The sequence below is a fragment of the Sorex araneus genome, chromosome X (assembly GCF_027595985.1).
Source record: "Sorex araneus isolate mSorAra2 chromosome X, mSorAra2.pri, whole genome shotgun sequence".
Lineage (NCBI taxonomy): Eukaryota > Metazoa > Chordata > Mammalia > Eulipotyphla > Soricidae > Sorex > Sorex araneus.
In genome coordinates, this window is record NC_073313.1 from 336,004,459 (window position 1) to 336,023,587 (window position 19,129).

At 55.4% G+C, this 19,129-nt stretch overlaps 1 protein-coding gene across 2 annotated transcripts in view; it reads left to right on the forward strand.

Annotated features, from left to right (window-relative positions):
* The first annotated feature begins 8,819 nt into the window (after positions 1-8,819).
* TET3 (tet methylcytosine dioxygenase 3) overlaps positions 8,820-19,129 on the forward strand; it is a 117,915-nt gene continuing 107,605 nt past the window's right edge. Inside the window, exons 1-2 of one of the 2 annotated variants that reach the window (XM_055120014.1) lie at positions 8,820-9,011; positions 10,804-11,539. In XM_055120014.1, coding sequence (XP_054975989.1) covers positions 11,237-11,539 — 303 coding nt within the window. In that variant the 5' untranslated portion in view covers positions 8,820-9,011; positions 10,804-11,236. Of the gene's footprint in view, positions 9,012-9,743; positions 9,827-10,803; positions 11,540-19,129 lie in introns of those variants that run through there. The other variant, XM_055120015.1, reaches the window with a different exon arrangement.

Sequence of the window (19,129 nt, forward strand, 5' to 3'; positions counted from 1 at the left end):
TTGCCAAGGTTTGAATACCCCTTTAATCATCAGGTTTGGTTCTGAAGGATATTTTTGGCTTCTTTCTAAAATAAATTTTCCCTCAAAGGATGGAGAATAAGTTCGCTGATTGAAAATGCTCAAAAAGAAATTGTAATTCAGACAAAGACAATCTCCAGAGAGGAATTCTTGTGACAGTTTATGCAATGATCATATTACCTCCCCAGGAATCCATTTGCAGGGGGAAAAATGTTTATTTGGGTAAAGTCATTAGGGGTCTTTACCATTTCTTCTCCTTCTCCTTCTCCTTCCCCTTCTTCCCCTTCTCCTCCTTCCCCTTCCCTTTCCCCTTCCCCTTTCCCTCCTCCTCCTCCACCTCCTCCTCCTCCTCCTCCTCCCTCCTCCCCCCTCCTTCTCCTCCTCCTCCACCACCTCCTCCTCCTCCTCCTCCTCCTCCTCCTCCTCCTCCTCCTCCTCCTCCTCCTCCTCCTCCTCCTCCTTCTTCTTCTTCTTCTTCTTCTTCTTCTTCTTCTTCTTCTTCTTCTTCTTCTTCTTCTTCTTCTTCTTCTTCTTCTTCTTCTTCTGTGTTTGGGTCACATATGATGTGCTCAGGGTGTACTCATAGCTTTGCACTCAGGGATCACTCCTGGCAGTGCTCAGGGAACCATAGGCATAGTCAGAATCGAACTTGGGTTGCTCACCTGCATGACTAGACCCCTGCTGCCTGTACTATCTCTCTGGTCTCTTTTCTTTTCCTTTTATTTTTGGTTTTAGAGCCACCCCCAGCAATATATAAGGCTTACTCCTGACTTTATGCTTAGGAATCACTCCTGACAGTGCTCAGTGCATCTTTTGCAGTGAGGGGAATGGAACCAGGATGGCTGTGAGGTACACAAAACAATCAGGGGAAGTAAGGGTGCAACCATTTGAGTACCTGCTGTATACAAAGATCTAAGAGAGGACCTTGAAACTGAACCAAGAAGTACATCACAGGACTGGGTCCGGCCAGGCAACCTCAGTCCCCAGAGTTGGCTCATTTGCTCCTCTGCAAAGAGGTCTATCAAGGAGAGCTGCAGAATGGATGGAATGGAAAGGAAAAGTGGGGTCCTCTTTTCTAGTTTGCCAGTGAGGAGGCTGAGAGAGGGTGGTTCCCTCCCTTGCTGTTGGTCAGTACCTGGAGTTGTGGGGAGTCCAGAGGAAGCATCTCAGATGGAACAAGATTTTTGTTGCTATTTTACTGAGGGTGAGGGGGTAGCGCAATGAGTAAGTTGGAAGAATAGGGTCCCTATTCTTCGGGGTCAGGGACTCTGAGTACAAATCCCTCTGTGAAAAGGGAGGTTTTTGTCCTTGGGTGGGGGCACACCCAACAGTGCTCAGGGGACCAAATGTGATGCCAGGAATCGACTGCATGCAAGCACCTTAACTGCTGTCCCATCACTCCAGCCCTAGTCCCTGAGACTGCTCAGTTCCTACAAACAGGATTTGACTCTCGCCGTGCGGGGGAGGGCAGCCCCAAGAACGACGGGGCTTGGTATCAACGTCAGATGTCAGATGGGCAAGCAGGCTCTGACGGGGTGGGAATGGGACAGGACCATCACGTGGGAGCAGCAGCAGGATGGGAGCCCGCCGAGGGATGCTCGGCTCTTCCTGTGGAGTCTTGGCGATGCTGTCTGGATCCTTCGAATTTGTAGCCCAGATATTTCACCTTTATTTGTTTATCTCTTCATAATTCTGTGGTGTTCTCTCCCCTCTCCCCATCTGTTATGTTTGCTTTTGGTTTTGTTTTACAAGTTCCTTTTTAGAAATACTGATCTTACTGCAGGAGTTGATGTTGAAATTGAACCAAGAAGTAGATCACAGGACTGGGTCCAGTCAGGCCCCCTCAGGCCCTTAGATGTACAGCTTCCTGGGACCCTAAAAGTGTTTCCCAAAGGAGACTCAGAGGCCTGGAGCAATAGCACAGCGGGTAGGGCGTTTGCGTTGCACTCGGCCGACCCGGATTCGATTCCCAGCATCCCATATGGTCCCCTGAGCACTGCCAGGAGTAATTCCTGAGTGTAGAGCCAGGAGTAACCCCTGTGCATCACCAGGTGTGACCCAAAAAAGAAAAAAAAAGGTCCCAAAGGCCGCTCAAATGTGTTCTGGCTCAAACATCAGCATGCACCTCTTGCTGGCCTCTTAGCACTACCATCCCTGCCCTTCAAAAAAAGAAAAAAGAAAAGCCTTCTCTTCCAAAAAACCTTCCCTATCCCCCTCAATTCAATCAACCTCCATCCCATTGACTTCACATCCTAGAGGCGTCTCAAGTTTCTTCTCGCCATCTAGACTCTCCTTCCTTTCTGCTCCCCTGGGCTTCAGCAGTCCCCTCCTAGCTGGCCTGCCTGCATGCTGCATCCCACACCACCGCAGCACAGAGAGAGATGTGGTTCCTGGCCACAGCTCCCTGAAGGGGACAGACGTCGCTCGCACTGTGTGACTGGTGGGCCCTGTCTTGAGAGACCATCAAAGGCTTCCTGGAGCGTCACCGCATTTAGCCAGGAAGATGAGTGGGAGTGAATGGCAAGGCAGCAGGAAACGCTTCTGCCCAAGCTGTGCTGTTTTAGAGTTTCCTTTCACAGACAGGCCCCTGGGGACTCATAGACCCCAAGTCCTTTCCTTTGCTGCGTTTCTTTCTTTCTCTCCCCCCCTTCCCTTCATTGTTGTTGAAGTCATGGTGGTGGTGACACCAGGTGACACACTTGCCTGGCCGGGATTCATACATCAGAGCTCACACACCCGGCCGTCGGCAGTGGCATGTGCACACTCTCTGTGGGTTCTACTCTCGAGCCACAGGGGGAGTGCCAACAGTGCTCGCCTGGGCTCACACAGTGCTCACACTTCCTGGAAGCCTGATGCTTGGACTGTTTTTGGTTGAGGTGTTTGCCAGGGCTTACACCCCTTTAGTTGTGGTGTTCACACCCTTGGCCCCTGGGAAACTAGAAATTGGTGCTGGGGAGACAAAATCCAGAGCTTCTAGGATCCGTGCATAGTCCTGGCGATCTGACTCATAGCTGTGTGATGGCAAGGTGGGTGCTCCCAGCCATTGAACTCTCTCGTGGGTCCAGAATGTCTTCATTTACATTAATCTCTTCAGAGTTAAGTGCCTCTCCTTTCTCCCTTCATATTTCTCTTTTCTTCCTTCTTTTCCTTCCTTCCTCCCTGCTTTCCTTCTCTTTCTTTCTTTCTTTCTTTCTTTCTTTCTTTCTTTCTTTCTTTCTTTCTTTCTTTCTTTCTTTCTTTCTTTCTTTCTTTCTTTCTCTCTCTCTCTCTCTCTTTCTTTCTTTCTTTCTTTCTTTCTTTCTTTCTTTCTTTCTTTCTTTCTTTCTGCCTTTCACCACATCCAATGGTGCTCAGGGCTTACTCCTGGCTCTGTGCTCAGGAATCACTCCTGGCATGTTCAGGGGACAAAATGGGCACCAGGGATCAAAACCCAGGTCAACTGAATGCATAGCAAGTGCCTTAGCTGCTATATTATCTATTATCTCTCCAGCCTTCTCCCTCATCTCCATTTCTGAACCAGCTTTAGTGTGAGGGGTGGTAACTCTTCATAGTAGGAATCTTAGCAATATGTCTCCAAGTGAAGCATCCTAGAAATGGACAGAAATCATTGCACTGACAGCTTCTTCCAGTGGACCCATCCATAGCCCTCCCCAGCCCCACCTCATACATTCACACTCCCTGTGTGTAGGTATTAGTGATGGTCACCAAATATTTTTGCATCTCCTTTCAGGCACATGGGAGTAATATACATTTTATTTCCTGCCCCCACGTGACTTGCTCTATCCGAGGAAATATGAGCAGGAGCTATGTGTATTGCTTCCAGGTAAAGGTCAGTGTCTGATTTGACCTCTCCTCATCTCCTGCCTTTAGGCTTGAAGATACGAGTTCATTGCAGCAGCCTTTATCCCTGAGTAGCTTTGGAGAGTAGAGCTCCAAAGTGGGCGTGTTTCATGATTGAGGAGGAAAGAATCATTATGTCAAACCTATATGCTTTGTGTATAGTTTGTTACTGCAGCACAAAGTAAATGATTCTGACTGATCTGCAACATCAAATTAATGTTTGGGCACGGCAAGATCTGTGTACATCCTACTCAGCAACCTGAGTCATTGAACAAAGCTCTTAATCCCTGTGTGTTTCCTTAGGTTGGAAGATTTCTGTTTGCTTTTGTTTTGTTTTCAGTTCTTTCCCATTACAACGGGGACCCTTAATTTTCCTTATAAATTATACAGCCTAATGGATTAAAATTAAATTTAAAGTGAGGTCTGAAGAGTTAAGGTGCCTACCTGTATGTGGCTGACCCTGGTTCAAGCCTCTGACAGGATACCCTGAGCACCTTAGTTGTGGTCTTGACACTCCCCTAACAAACACTGCCAGGTTGACCTAGGTAACCCCCACCATCCCCAAGGACACAGCACTGCATTTGGGACCCTCATATTGAGCTTGGTATCTGGGAATCAGCAGGCGGGATCCCTGGGCTCTTGGGCACCTCTTGGAAAACTAAAACCAATGACAAATTAAAATAAATCACAGAAATTGTTACAGACATGAAAGCATTTGTGGAGCTATTCAGGAGCATTGTCTAGGTACCTTATACATATCACAGTCACCAATGCACGCCCCTGCGCATCACTAGTGAACTGCCCTTTCCCTAAGAACAAAATGCCAATTTCTGCCCACCGCAACCCTGCCTCTGGTGGGCTAATTTCAGAGGTCCTAGATTATATGTCTGAATCTTGGTAGTGAATGACCTTGAACATATTTCTATATGTTCCATTACTTAGTGAAAATAAGTTCCTTTTTTTTTTTTTTTTGGCTTTTTGGGTCACACCTGGCAATGCACAGGGGTTACTCCTGGCTCTATACTCAGAAATTACTCCTGGTGGTGCTCAGGGGACCATATAGGATGCCGGGAATTGAACCTGGGTCGGCTGCGTGCAAGGCAAACGCCCTACCCGCTATGCTATCGCTCCAGCCCCCGTGATAATTTTTTTAGATGATATCAGAGGGGATAAAAGGAGAGGCTGGGGTATTAATACAGCAGGTAGGGTGCTTGCCTTGCACACAGCTGACCCAGTTTTGATCCCCGGCATCCTATAGAGTCCCCTGAGCACCGCCAGGAGCAATTTCTGAGTGCAGAGCCAAGAGTAGCCCCTGATCATTACTGGGTGTGCCCCCATAAACAAACAAACAAACAAACAAACAAACAAACAAAAATCCAACAGAAATGGAAAAGAAAGGGACACTTGGTTATTTGGTTTCTGCAAATAGATGATAATGTGCATGGAAGTGCTTTGAAAAAGGACATTTCTAGGAAAATAATGACTGGTATTATATTTTATCAATACACAACTCCCCCCACCGCCCCCCCAAAAAAACCAAACACACCCAAGATCTAATGAAATTAGGAGTGGGGATAGTTCAGTGGCAAAAGCACAGGCTGGGGAGCTCTACCCCCCTGCTCTGCCCCACAGTCTGACACAGCTCTGCCAGCCACGCTCTCAGCACGCCCGGCAACTCAAGTGTGTGATCCCCCACCCCGTCATCACAACAACAGCCACCACCACCACCACCACAAAAAGACAGAGGAAGTAAGGGGTGGGGTGGGGGAATCAAACAAACTTTGTAATCCCTAATCTTTAAAAATCGAGCCTCCATGCAGGGGGACATGCGTGTGTATTGACATGGCGATGCCGACAGGCCCCCGGTTACTACCACGCTCATTCTTCAAACAGGACAAATTGCTAATTAGCTAAAGAGAAGGCCCGGGTCAAGCACCTCGCAGGAGGTTAGTCACATTCAATCATTTGCAGGTTCAGCAAACACCGCGGTGTGGGTTCCAGGCAGTGATTTCCCGAAGTGCCGCAGGCGCGCTTCCAATTATACTTCCTGCCCTTTGCTCTGCGCTGAAGCCACGCCAGTGCCTCAGTGGAGCTGGAAGCAGGATTCTCCGGCCCCACCTCCGCCGCCTTCGGGTGAAAGCCCCTGTGCTTCTGTAGTGCCTGGGGCGCTGGCCGCTCCAAAGGCGATTTCCCTTTCTAGTCCTTGGGGAACGGCGGCCAGGTCGTGACTATGCATCAGTGGTTGCTGCAAGGGGGGGTGGGTGGGGGGGGGAGAGACGGCTCAGTCAGTTGGCCACTGGTGACAGGGTTGCCTCCTAGGGGCGGGCGGGGCGGGTGCCTGCGCCTCTAAGTGCCTGGGGCTGCACTCTGGCCGCCCCACGGGCTGCTGAACTTGCTTCTCGATCTGCCTTCTCCAGCCAGCTCTCCAGTCTAGCGCTTCTCAAACTTGAACGTGCGTCTCCCCCCAGGGCGCTGTTCTAACAGCCGGAGATGCACCCCCCCCCCCCCAACCCCTGGGAGTCCGGCTAGGGTGGGGCCCAAGAGCCCGCTTGCTTTCTCTAACAGGTACCCTGAGGTCCCACTTGCACTAACTTAATAGGGCTGTTCTTCAGTAGGGATCTTGTTCAGCATGTCTGCTCCGGGGCAAACTTCTCTGCCCCACTGCAGGCCCTGTGGGAAGAGAGAACCCTTGCAGCTAACAGGCTGGAGATCCCCCTGGGCCTGGGCCTGAAGCATTAGGAATTTATCCTGGGGGTCCCTAAGGATTTCAGCAGATGGGGAAACCCCTTCTGAAGCCTGTGGATCTCCCGTGTCATTGCGACGTGCGGGGAGTAGGTCCTACCTTTTCTTCATTTAACACATCCATTGGGTGCTAGGTTTAAGGTGACAAAGGTGGCAGAACAGGGTTCCGGGCCTCCAGGAGCTTACAGTAACTGGGAGATAAACTGCACAAACAATTCCAACACCACTGATAAGATGGTGGTCCCTCAAGAGCGTGTGACCAACTGCGTTCTGAGTAGCTGGGAGAGGTTTCACGGGAGAACTGGCATTTTGGCCAAGAAGTGTGAATCGAGTGGACATTTGACAGGTGGAAGGGGCACCTGGAAGAAGGTGGGAGGAAAAAGGAAGGGACCCTAGAGGCTGCTGCTGTGCGGGATTCTAGGGAGAAGCCACCACGCTGAGTTGGCCCACCTCCTTCTCCGACAGGTCCAGCTGTGCTCCCTGTCTGCCACCTGCTGCCCCTCCTGGATGCTTGGGGGTCTGGGAGAGGAAGGGGGCTCTGTCCAGCTGCGTTTCCTCTTACTCTCTGAATCTAAATACTCATAGATAGGGCTCACATTTGTATTCCTCTCCCCGTCAGCAGACAGAGGGATGTCCCCAGGACATTTTACTCCTACCCCTGGACATGGTGGTAAATGTCACCAGCCTCCTGCTAGTCCCCTAAGCCAGAGGATTCTGCGAAGCGACCATCTCACAGAGAGCAGTGGGGATAGTGTATGGCACAGGGCTGTTCCTTCAGAGAGACCACGTAGGGGACGTGCTGGGCTGCAATCCTAAGTCAACAGCTTGCTAGAGGAGTACCTTGAACAAGTGATGTAATGTTTCCTTATCTATAAAGTGGGTTTAATGATGGTCGCCACTTCAGGAATGTGTTCTCTGGATTAAACATTTATAATCAAGGCCGTTCATGAAACCCCCGGCGAAGTACTTCATCTGAATTCTCTTGGAGGTGGTGTGGTGGGTGCCCAACCCAGCAAGGCTCTTGTGTGCCTGTGGCAGACGCAGGTCGTGTCACCTCTTCACCTCATTGTCACACTGTCTCTCTAGCTGTGATTGTACAGCAAACTAGCAACATGCAGGCAGTAGGATATTAGGTGAAAAGAGGACAGCAAAATTGCATAATCAATGAGTACAGCCATGTTCTTTAAAAAGGGAACGAATCACAAACAGACAAAAGCTAGAATAAAATAGAGCAAATGGTTAAGTAGGGGTGTTTTTGCGTGATGTTGGTGTGCAAATTCCACTTTCTACATGGTCTGGACATATTTTTTTATTGAAAATGATGTAAAACACGAAACATGGATTGCAGGGAACACAGTAACAAGCCCACGGCCTGTTTTCTGTTTGCCAATGACACTTCCTGGTGGTTTTCCCGTCTTATTTCTAGACCCACTTCCCTGAGCAAACTCTGCGGTCCACTCAGTGGCCACCTTAGGAAGTCGCCTTCGCAGCAGGCACACGATCACCACGTGCCACAGCTGACTACCTGGCCCCTGGGTCCGGCTGTCAAATGTGGCCTCAGAGGAAGTTCCAGCCAGCACCCGGCCTCTCCTACCGCCTAGGGCTTTCCAAGCCGCGCTACTTGAGATCAGTTACTTTTTTTCTTCTCCTTCCTCTAAATAGCCGGCCTAATGCTCTTTTTCCAGTTCTGGCTGAGCTGTGAGCTTCAGCGGGGCAGGGATTCCTGCCAGGCACCTAGCTCGGGAGAGCACCGCCCAAACTGGTCCGGCCAGTCTGCCCCCGTGGCTTCTCTGCCAGGACTTGCCCGCGTGTGTCTATGCGTGTGTTCAGAGACCCACCTTGGCTCCCCAGCAACGCAGGTAGATGGAAGGCAGCTACGGGCACCATCACCCTGGCAGTCAAGCCGGAGGGGTGGAGCTGGGTTAATCTAACCTGGAATTTCAACTTGGCCTGCACAACAGGTGAGGGGGGGGGGGGGTCGAGGGTGGAAGCAGCAGCCTCAGCGAACACGGGCAGCTTGGCAACTTGGAAATATTCTTGTGCCGCGTGCCCCTTGTCCCCTGCCTGGAAAAGAGCCTGGGGGTGACTTTCCCCAGCGCCCGTGCGGGCTGAGAGGGCTCGGTGGCGCCCCGGCCCCCGCGGGGACTGCTCGAACCCTGCCCGCACGCTGTCCTCCTCGTTCCCCTGCGCGACGCTCCCGTTCCCCCTCCTCCGGGAGGCAGGGCGGGGGTATCGGATTAGTCTTTGTTTTCGACGCGAAAGAGCCGAGCGCGGCGCTGGGGAGGCTGGCGATGGCAGGGCCCTGGGGTGTGCCTGGGCCGGGCGCTCGGCCGTGACCCGGGTCTCCGCCAGCCCGTGGCCTCTGCCCCCTCCCCGCTGGGGCCCCCTTCTCTGCGGGCCAGGCTGACTCGGTACGCAAACGCGCGATGGTTTTCCCCCCATTGTCCTGCTGGGGAAATGAGAGCGCGGCGGCCCGGAGAGAGGGGTCTTAGCCGGGCCCGGAGCTCGGGGCGGCCGGGGGTGCCCCCAGACCGTGCCGGGTCCACAGGGAGTGGCAGGAAGTGGGGACACCGAGGCCGGCTCAGCCCGGGGCCTAAGCTGGGAGGGACGAGTGCCCTTAGCCGGCGCGGCCCGCTCGGTTCCTGGGGAGGGGGGACGGCCGGGCGCCGGAGGGCGGGGAGAGGGGCGCCCGCCCGAGGGGGCCGGCGGGGTGCAGGGAGGGCGGCCCGCGCAGGGCGGGAGAGAGGGGGGCGGCTGGGAAGGTGCTGCAGGTGCAGAGGCTCGGAGCCCGGCCGGGCCCTGCGCCCCTACCCGCTCGTCGGCCTCCATCCCCTCCCGCTGGGGCACGTCCCCCACCTCGCAGGGCCCCGGGGCCGGCCGGAGGGGGCGGCGGGGCTCGGCGGGGCCGCACGTGCGCGCCCTCCCGGGCGGGGGAGTCCCCGGGCGAGCACGTGCCGCGGCGCGCGGGGGGCGGGGAGTCCCGCGGCCGCCTTCATTGCTGCTGCTGCTGCTGCTGCTGCCGCCGCGGCCGCCGCTGCCTCCTCTTCCTTCCTCCTGCGCCGTCCCCTCCTCGCCCGGGCGGGGGGCTCCGCGCGCCCAGCTCGGCCGGGCTCGGCTTCACGGGAGGCGCGCGCCCCGGGCGGCGGCGGCGGTGGCGGCGGCGGCGGCGGCGCGGGCCGGGGAAACTTTGCCCCTTTGTGCGCTCCGCCCCGGAGGCGGCCGGCAGGTCGGTGCAGTCGGTGCCTTTCCGGCTCCGGGGTGGGGGAGGGGCGGGGAGACATGGGGGGGGGGGCCCGGACCGCGGGGAGGGGGGAGGGGACGGCCTGGGGGACCAGCGGCGCGCGGAGGTGTCGGGGGGCTGCTGCTGCTGCTGCTGGTGCTGCTGCTGCTGCGGGGAGGGGGGGTCTCCGCTACTACTTTGTTGCGGGGGCACGGGCCGGGGGGTGCGACGGGTCACAGTGTAGCGGAGCCTGGTGTGGGTGGGGGGGGGCGGCGGGGCGGGGCGGGGGCTGCGGAGCCGCCGGAGCCGAGCGGCCGAGGCCCCAGAACAAAGGAGCCGGAGCGGCGGCGCGCGCGCGGCCCGGCCGGCGGCTAGAGCGCGCCCCCCTCCCCGCGGCCCCCTCGGCGGAGCGGGCGCCGCGGGGTCCCCCCAGCCCGGGGCGCGCGCACCCCCCTCCGCGCCGCCGCCGTGCCGGGGGCAGCGCGCCGCCCCGCCGCCTGGGCAAGCTTTCCGCAAACTTTATGTGCACAGCGCTGCTGCCCCCGGGGAGGGCCGGGCCACCTCCAGTGAAAGGGTGTGTGGGAATCCCGGGGAAACTCTCCCACGCCCGCGGGGGAGGGGCAGAGGGCAACTTTCTCAAAAATCTCACCTTGACCACCTCCTACAATTGTGGACTCCCCAGGCTACCCCTGATGGCGAAGGGGTGTGGGGGGAGGTCGCGCTTAGGCCTCCTCCCGCGGACGTGCAGCCGGTGCGGGCGGGGCTGGGGGCTGCCCTGTCCTCATGAGGTCTGGTAGAACTTCATTTGGGCAAGCCCCTTCTCCTCCACCCTAACCCCCCAACCCTTCTTCCCCCCCCCCCCCCCGTTTTCTTTTCTGTTCCTTTTTTTTTTTCTCTTCTTCCCAGAAGCAGGAAGAGGTGACATGTGAAAGTTGTCCCCGAGCCTCCAAGTGATGCGTTTCCCTTTTCTGTGTGTCTTGCAGGCAGTGCTGTCTTCTCCACGTCCTCACCCCCCCAGGAGAGACACTCTGGGGGCTGCCCTGCCCAGCCCTGCCTGCCCCCAACCCACCTGCTCACCTCATGCCTGGGTCCGGGGTAGGTGAGGGTGAAGAGCTCACCCAGCCAAGATGATCCCTTCTCTGGGCACTATTGGTGCTGTCCTGCCCCCGAGCCCGGGCCCCTGCAGGTTCCAGAGTGGCCTCCTACTCAGCCCCATCAGACTGCTGCAGAGGAGGTGAAGAGGGGACTGACCAGTGGCACCCGCTGGAGCAGGAAGAGACTCGCCCGTACGCCCTGTAGACTGCTGATTGTTTTAGGAGAGAAGGACCTGTTGGTGGCCTTGGCGGGGCAGGCAGGTGGGCAGCGGGACTGTGGCTCTGCCCAGGCACCTATGCGCCCGGCCGCGGCGGCTGCATCATGAGTCAGTTCCAGGTGCCTCTGGCCGTCCAGCCAGACCTGCCTGGTCTTTACGACTTCCCCCAGGGCCAGGTGATGGTAGGGGACTTCCAGGGACCAGGACTCCCAATGACTGGAAGTGAGCCCCAGCTCCGAGGGGGTGGAGATGGGCGAAAGAAGCGGAAACGGTGTGGCACTTGTGAGCCCTGCCGGCGGCTGGAGAACTGCGGGGCTTGCACCAGCTGCACCAACCGCCGCACGCACCAGATCTGCAAGCTGCGCAAGTGTGAGGTGCTCAAGAAGAAAGTGGGTCTGCTCCCGGAGGTAAGCTGGCCCTCGCAGGGTGCCCTTCCCCTTCCTAGAGGCCCTGCATCCTCCGGGGACTGGCCCTGGATGCCGGGACACTCCTGGGCCCCACGTGGAGGGGCCGTGAAGAGGAGGGTGGCGGGGGGGAAGTTGGCTTGAGCGCCTTAGCCAAGCCGGCAGCCTTCGCAATGAGCGCGCGGGGTTTGGAGTGCTCTCTGGTCTCTGCTATGAGAGTTTGGCACTGGACAGGGACCCCCTGCTTAGTCTCCGGAAGCTTCTTGTCCTGTCTGACACTTCCAATGTGGTTTCAAGGTCACAGTGATGCATGTGTCAGGGTATGGGGTGTCGGGAAGGAGGCTTATGGATTTGGGAAGATTGGGAGTGAAGGGTGATTTTTTTTTGTTGTTGTTGCCCTGGGTAGAATGTTTCTTTCCCTAAACCTTCTCCTGGATCCCATTGTTTTTCTGGAGAAAGACCGTCAGTGCAGCCAGTTGACACTTCCTGGGAGTTGAATGAGAAATCAGTGATTTTGGATTCCCCTGCCCGACAGAGTAGTTCTGGGGTCAAAGGCTGAGTGTTTGTCTCTGTTCGCAGGGCCTGGCTCAGATCCTAAGCGTGTAGTAAGCATTTAGAGACGGAATGAATGAACGAATGAGGTTCTTTGGGGCCGCGCTGCCCACCCCAGGGAGGAGGACCCCTTTATTTGGAGTAAGAGATATGGATGGAGGGAAGGAGAAATTGAGGTAAAGGCGAGTGGGAAGGGGAGAGGCAGCGGCCCCGCTTCGGTCGGTCATCTCCTCTTCATTCCCGTGGCGGGCTGCCGGCACGAGGTTGGTGGCCGCGGAGACAGCGGAGAGTTGGCAGAAGTGGGGACGCGCGGAGTTGAGCAGCGCGCGTGTCGGCTGAAGTCCCTCCAGGCAGCGGAACTGGCGCTGGACAGAGACGGAGGCGTGCGAGGTCCGTGGGGCTCCGGGCTCCGCCACTGATTTGTCTACGGGTTCTGACAACTCGGGCCTCCCTCCCTGGGCCTCTTCTTCCCCGGGGGTGCTTGTGCTTGATGGCCTTTGAAGCCCCCTGCCGCTGAGCAGGGAGCTGCCGTGCTGCAGAGGGTTCGGGCACCTGTGGCTTCGATGCGCTGGCGGCTCCCGCTCCCTGTGTCCGTGACCGCTGAGCTCAGAACTGTGCCGAGGGCTCGAGGGCTCGGTGGGGCTGCAGGGCTGTGGCCGAGGAGGAAGCGCCGGTGTGGGGGGCAGGAAAGTGGGCGTTGTTGGACCGTTTCTACTCGTCACCTTTTTTTTTTTGTCCACGCTCTTTGGAAGCTGCCCAACGTGGTCCAAGGCTGCCCAGACTGGACGCTCTGCCTCCGCCCCCCACCCCTCCCTGGTTACAGCAAACACCTCGGTCGTCTCTGCAGTTCCCCGCCTCGCACTGGAAGACAGTGACTGGGCCCTTTGGATTGCCGGCCTTTGGCGGGGAGTGGGTGGCCTGTTGGCCCAGTGTCCCCAGCAGTGTCTTTTCCGAGAGGGGGATGAGATCAGGGGAGGCCCCCTTCTCTGCTGCCTGCTGTTTGGGTGTGAGGAAGAAGCCCCACCTGCCTTATAAAGCTCAGTTCCAGTCCTGCCTTCTCTGCATCCCTTGTGTGCCCTGCCCGGTCACTCCAGTTCCTCCCTAGTCAAACCCTTGGGGTAGGGAAGCTCAGCTTTCTGGAAGGGCTGGTCATGAGCCCGTGGCCCCTGGGAGCCCCGTGGAGGGTTTCTCTCGGCAGCGAAGAGCATGTGTGTGTGCGAGAGACTGGGAGTGAGGCCAGGGTCCTGTCATCCTCCTGTGGACGCTGCCGGTCTGGGCCGCCAGTGGTCATGGTTAAGGTCCGGGGAGTCTGTGTTGGCCTGTGCTGGGAGCCGTCGGCATGCACACGGCCCTTGCCCTTGCCGGCCGCCCCTCTGGGCCCCAGGGCTGGGGAAGGTGACACTGGTGGTCTGGGGTATCCCAGGAAGAAAGGTGCCCTTGCTGGTGTGTGGACCAGGGCTGGCTCACAGGAGTGTTGGCCCATGTTCTGGAGGAATGATGCAAAGGGACCAGATTTTCTTTTTTTTTCCCCCTTAAAACTCATTGCCGTTAACTTACCAAGTGGCATTTTGTTCCCAGGGCAACTCCTTTCTACCTGCCATGTTTTTAGGAAAGAAAGGTGTTGATGGAAGAAGCTACACCTATTTTTTTAAGTCTTGATAAAACACAAAATAACTAGTGTCTTTCTCCACAATTATTATTATTATTTTTATTATTATTATTATTATTATTATTATTATTACTGTTCTTCATGGGCTAAAAGCATGGGAATCCCTGTCCAAGCAACACTCTTTAAGGAGTGCATCCTTCATAGGACTTAAAAACCCCAGAGACACTGCCTGCGAGGCCCGAGATCAGCCCAGTCTTTATCAGCAAATGCCCCCCCCCCCCGCCCGCCCCTTCCTGGGAACTGGGGACGGCTAGGATCTCTTAACCGTTACTTCTGAGCCACATCGCAGAGGGAACTTCTCCTGGGGTAGGAAGAGACACAGACATTTCTGCTGTCTGTGTTTTCTCTGGTTCAGGTTCAGGAGCAGAATGTTCGAATTGGGCTCTGACTCCTCAGGTGGGGCAGGACCGGACTCCCAGGCACTTCTCTGGGCTTCTTCCTCCCAGCACTCTTCCTTTCTCTCCATCCCCACCTCCCCCCAGCTTCCTGTGGTGCTTCCTCCAGCCTCCTGCTGCTTTGAGTCATCCCAGTCTGCCTTTCCTCACGGCCCCTGGCTCCTCTGTGGGGGTCGCCAACTTTGTGAAGCCCCGATACTCAGAAAAAGAAACGCAGCATTGCAAAGCTAGAGATCTCTGCCAGGGCCCAGGATGAGCCCCAATGCCATGGGGGTGCGGGGGTGGGGAGGGTGTGTTTCCTGCTCTGGGTCCTATCAATAAGCGAGGTCACAGACCCGACGGGAATCATCCTTGGCCCGGCCAGGAGCGCGTCTGTTGGCTGTTGGGCGCTGGCTGTCTTCCACCTTCTTTGTACCTGAGTGTGGCTTGGCGCCCAGTGGAGAGGAGAATCTGGGGGCTGTGAAGGCGCAGCAGCCCCTGTCAGCAGTGCCCCGCCACTTTCTCCCCGAGCAGCGGCGTTCTTTGTCAGGCGGGGCCAGCCTCCTTGGCAGGCTTCTTGTGAGGACTGGGATGGAGCTGGTTTCCTGCGTGGCACACACAGTAGGTCCTCTGAGCCTGGGAGGCAAAGCTTCCCTCCGTGCTCTGGAAAAGGCATCGCTTCTTTGAGTTAGCGTCCGAGTTGCAATTTTAAAGATGTCAAACACCGGTTCAGTGTTTGTCCCAAGGCTTCCTCTCGCTGGCTCATAAAGAACTGTGGAGCCGTGGAGGTGGGATGGGGGTGTTTGCCAGCTGCTTCCCCCCTCTGGGGTGGGGAGACTGGAGTCAGTAAGGAGCTGTGGTGGGGGGTTCTGGCCTGATGGAGGGGCAGAGAGGAGAACCTTCACGGTGCCCATGCTTCCACCTTTATACTTCAGCCTCTTTCTGACCCACCGCCCCTTCCAACCTTATTTTCTCCCGTCCTGCTCGGGTCGGCTTCCTAGTCTTGTGCTGTGACCTGCCTGTTACCTGTTTTCATTTGTGGCCACTTTGGACTTTCCTGGGAGCACCCCCCCCCCACCTTGATAAATACTGCTCTAGATCATGTGAACATGCAGCCTTGCCCTCAGCAAAGTGAGTTTAGTGGCTGAAATCGCTCTCTGCCATTTTTTTTTTTACCCTTCTGGTTTGGGGGCCACACCCGCAGTGCTCAGCACTTACTTCTGGCTCTGTGCTCAGGGAACTAGATGTGGTGCCCGGGATCACACCTGAACCGGCCACATGCAGGACAAGTCCCCTGCCCACTTGTCTCTCCAGCCCTTCTCTGCCACTTTTAAGACCAGATATCTTGGGGCTGGAGTGATAGCACAGCGGGTAGGGTGTTTGCCTTGCACGCAGCCCAGCCCAGGTTCGATTCCCAGCATCCCATATGGTCCCCTGAGCACAGCCAGGAGTAACCCCTGTGCATCGCTGGGTGTGACCCCTCCCCCCACCAAAAAAAGACCAGATATCTTGGACTGGGGCATATTACTTGGTGGTCTCAGAATCCCCCGTAAATTCTGACCTCTGTGTCCACAGAGATGTAGGCTGTGTGGAGGTGGGGTGGTGGTGGGGAAGGGGGGCTGCAGGCTGCATCTATCCTCAGCAACAAAAGGGAGAGTTGATGGCCACGGCGGTCCTCAGAGATGAGGGACCCGCTCTCAGCATTGGTGCCGAGCAAGGAGATGCGCGCACCACCACGGAAACCCTTGCTCAGACGCGAATGTTTTTTAATTCCATGGCCACAGACTGTAAAGGGGAAGTTAGCTAGAGGGGGCGCCTTGCTCTTTAAAGAGGAAGTGCTGAGTGGACGGGCTTGCGTGGTGCCCTGCGGAGGGTGGTGGCTCGACTGGCAAAAAAAAAAAAAACAAAAAAAACGGGCCATCTGTAGGGTTGCCCAGGCTGCCCTGAGTGCAGATGGTAACCAGCACACTCCTTCTGTGGAAAGGGCTTGGGAGCCTCTGAGGCAGAGTCAGGGGTGGCATGTCCCCTTCAGCCAAAGTGTCAGAAGGTCTAGCGGCCAGAATATGCTGAGGCTGGTGGAAAAATATACAGGACAATAAAAGACTTTTGTCTGTTCCCAGCAAGGAGGAGAAGGAAGAGGAGGAAGAGGGGGTGGTAGACTTCTAACGGCAGGGAGCATAATCACGACAGAACAGCCACGGGTCCCAGTTGTGATGGGAGGTGTCCGCTTGGGAAGGACAGCAGTGTGTGCTACGGGGGCAGGGGGGGGCAGGGAGGCCTGTTCTACCCTTGTCTGAGTCGTTTGCTGTCCCCTGCCCCCAACACCTTCAGATATGCCGATGGACTGGCACCCTTAAGGAATCACAGTGCTGGAAAGAGGGTAGAAGACCGCAGACAGGCCACAGTTCAATTCTCATAAGATTTAGGGAATTATGCACATACACACTTTCATCAACTTTTGTTTGGGGGCCACACCCAGCAGTGCTTAGGGGTTCTTCCTAGCTCTGCACTCAGGAATTATTCCTGGCAGTGCTCGGGAGTCCAAATGGGGTTCCCTGGGATCGAACCCGGGTCGGCTGCATGCAAGTTATCAACTTCTAACAGTTCTAAGGAAGTTGCTTCAAGAGGAGCTTTGTGAGGGGTTGGAGCAATAGCACAGTGGGTAGGGCGTCTGCCTTGCACGCGGCCAACCCGGGTTCAACTCCCAGCATCCCATATGGTCCCCTGAGCACCGCCAGGGGTGATTCCTGAGCGCAGAGCCAGGAGTAACCCCTGTGCATCGCCGGGTGTGACCCAAAAAGAAGAAAAAAAAGAGGAGCTTTGTGAGATGACAAAAAGGCAAGTAGTGAATTTTTAGGGCTCCCTCTAGTTCTATACTAAGCAGCTCAATTTGATGTCTGCAGGCAAGTGATGGCACCATCTGCCAGCGTGGGCAGGTCAGAGGCCAGTCTTTGGTTTAAGGTCTTCTGAGGAGAGGGCATCAGTATTAACTGCCCTGTTCAGTCTTTTTTATTTTTTTGCTTTTTGGGTCACACCCAGCAATGCACAGGGGTCACTCCTGGCTCATGCACTCAGGAATTGGCCTGGGTTGGCCGCGTGCAAGGCAGACGCCCTACCCGCTGTGCTATCACTCCAGCCCCTGTTCAGTCTTTTTAATCAGGTGCATGTATTAGGGGTTTCACATGGGGATGACCTGGCTTCCAGTCCAGGGATTCTGACTTCATTGGTCTGGAGGCTCCTCAGGCATAGCGACGGTGGAGAGGGACCACTTGGATTCAGATGGGAGGCCCAGGTGATAGGCACTCACTCTGTCTGCTCCCTGTTCCACAGAGTCAGGACCCCCATGTGGCTGGATGGTTCATAGCACAGCCATACATCCAGCTTGCTGACGGGCACCTGCCTAGCAGCACTGGCTCGCCTGGGAGCTTCTGCAGGTGAAGGTGTGAACACCCGGCAGAGTCTGAATCCCTGCCTGCCGTGTCCGCCTCGGTGCTCGAACCTGCTCCCCAGGTCACTTGGACACTCATGAGTTTGAGGAACTGGTCTCCAGCATCTTTGTGACCTAAAGACAGGGGGTGTGGGACACGGAGAAGGGGACAGAGATACCAGGGGAGGAAGGATGACCCAGCTCATGTCTCTGCCCTGTCTGCCAGGGAGACAAGATGTTGGGATGGACTCCGTTTATTCTTGTTTCTCTGGAGTTTATTTCCTTCTAACCTTGTGGGTTATCTGTTAAGTCCCCTAAAAACCCATGCCGTGAGAAATTAGAAGAGAACGTTTAGAAGGTGTTTGCTGCTACTGAAAAAACCTAAGCTGGTTGTGGTCAAAAAGGACATCCCCACAGATGTCTGTGTCTCGGGAGGGCCGGGGGGCTTATGAGCGGAAGAGATGTGACCCCTTTTCAAATATATAGCTTAGCAGCTTGGTTAGATTGGGGGAGAGGGTGTAACTATTTAGTTTGGTGGAGAAAATTGGGACAGTCTGGGACCACTGGCCTTAGCCAAACTTGATGGAATTTAGTTATGGTAAACCCCAAATCCTGTATTTGTTTTTAAAAGGAAATAGATGTACAAGTAAGGACCCTGGGGTTCCTGGCAGGTGGAAAAGCTGGAATGCTCTGAGTGATGTGGCCACCTCAGGAGAGATGTTCTGTCAGCAGTTAGTGGCTGGCCTGTTGAAGACGCAGGACGCAGGGTGTTTCTACTCAGAGGGGTGGAGAGCAGTTGGATGGGTTAAGGTCAGCAGTGGAGAAGAGGGAGTTTGTCTGGTGTTTGTCTCTGTGTGCCACTGTCCTGTGTACCATGGAGGGTGTAGGACTTTTATTAGTGGGTGGAAGTTAGAAGCAGGTAGACTGGTCCCATGTTTAAGAAAATAATTGTCTATTATTTATTGCTGCTTTAAGACAAGTGTGGCTTGTGCTTGCATGTGGTTGCCTGGAGGCTGGGTGCCAGCCATGTTACAAGAGTACTGTTAAGGTAGGGGTGGGGTTGGGAGGGTTGGTATTCTCCTCTGTAAAGTGTAATGTCAGATCTATGTTCATATGTCTTAGATACTTGCAGGAAAATGTCTCTTAGGTCAAATAAAGTTTTTGTTAAGTTCTGAACTTAATCTCCTATCAAGACCTAATCTGACTTGTGTCGGAATGGCCTGAACTTTTTGAAAACTTCAGCCAAATGTGTGATGTGTAGGACTGTCTTAGGGGAGAGGTCCTTAGTTTTTTTGGTTTTTTTTTGGTTTTTGGGTCACACCTGGCGATGCACAGGGGTTACTCCTGGCTCTGCACTCAGGAATTACTCCTGGCGGTGCTCAGGGGACCATATGGGATGCTGGGATTTGAACTCAGGTCGGCCGAGTGCAAGGCAAACGCCCTACCCGCTATGCTTTCACTCCAGCCCCCAAGAGGTCCTTAGTTTTCAGTGACTCAGTTTATTTCATTTTATTGGGTATTGGGCCGTATCTGGTGGTGCCTAGAGCTTACTCCTGCGTCTAGACTCAGAG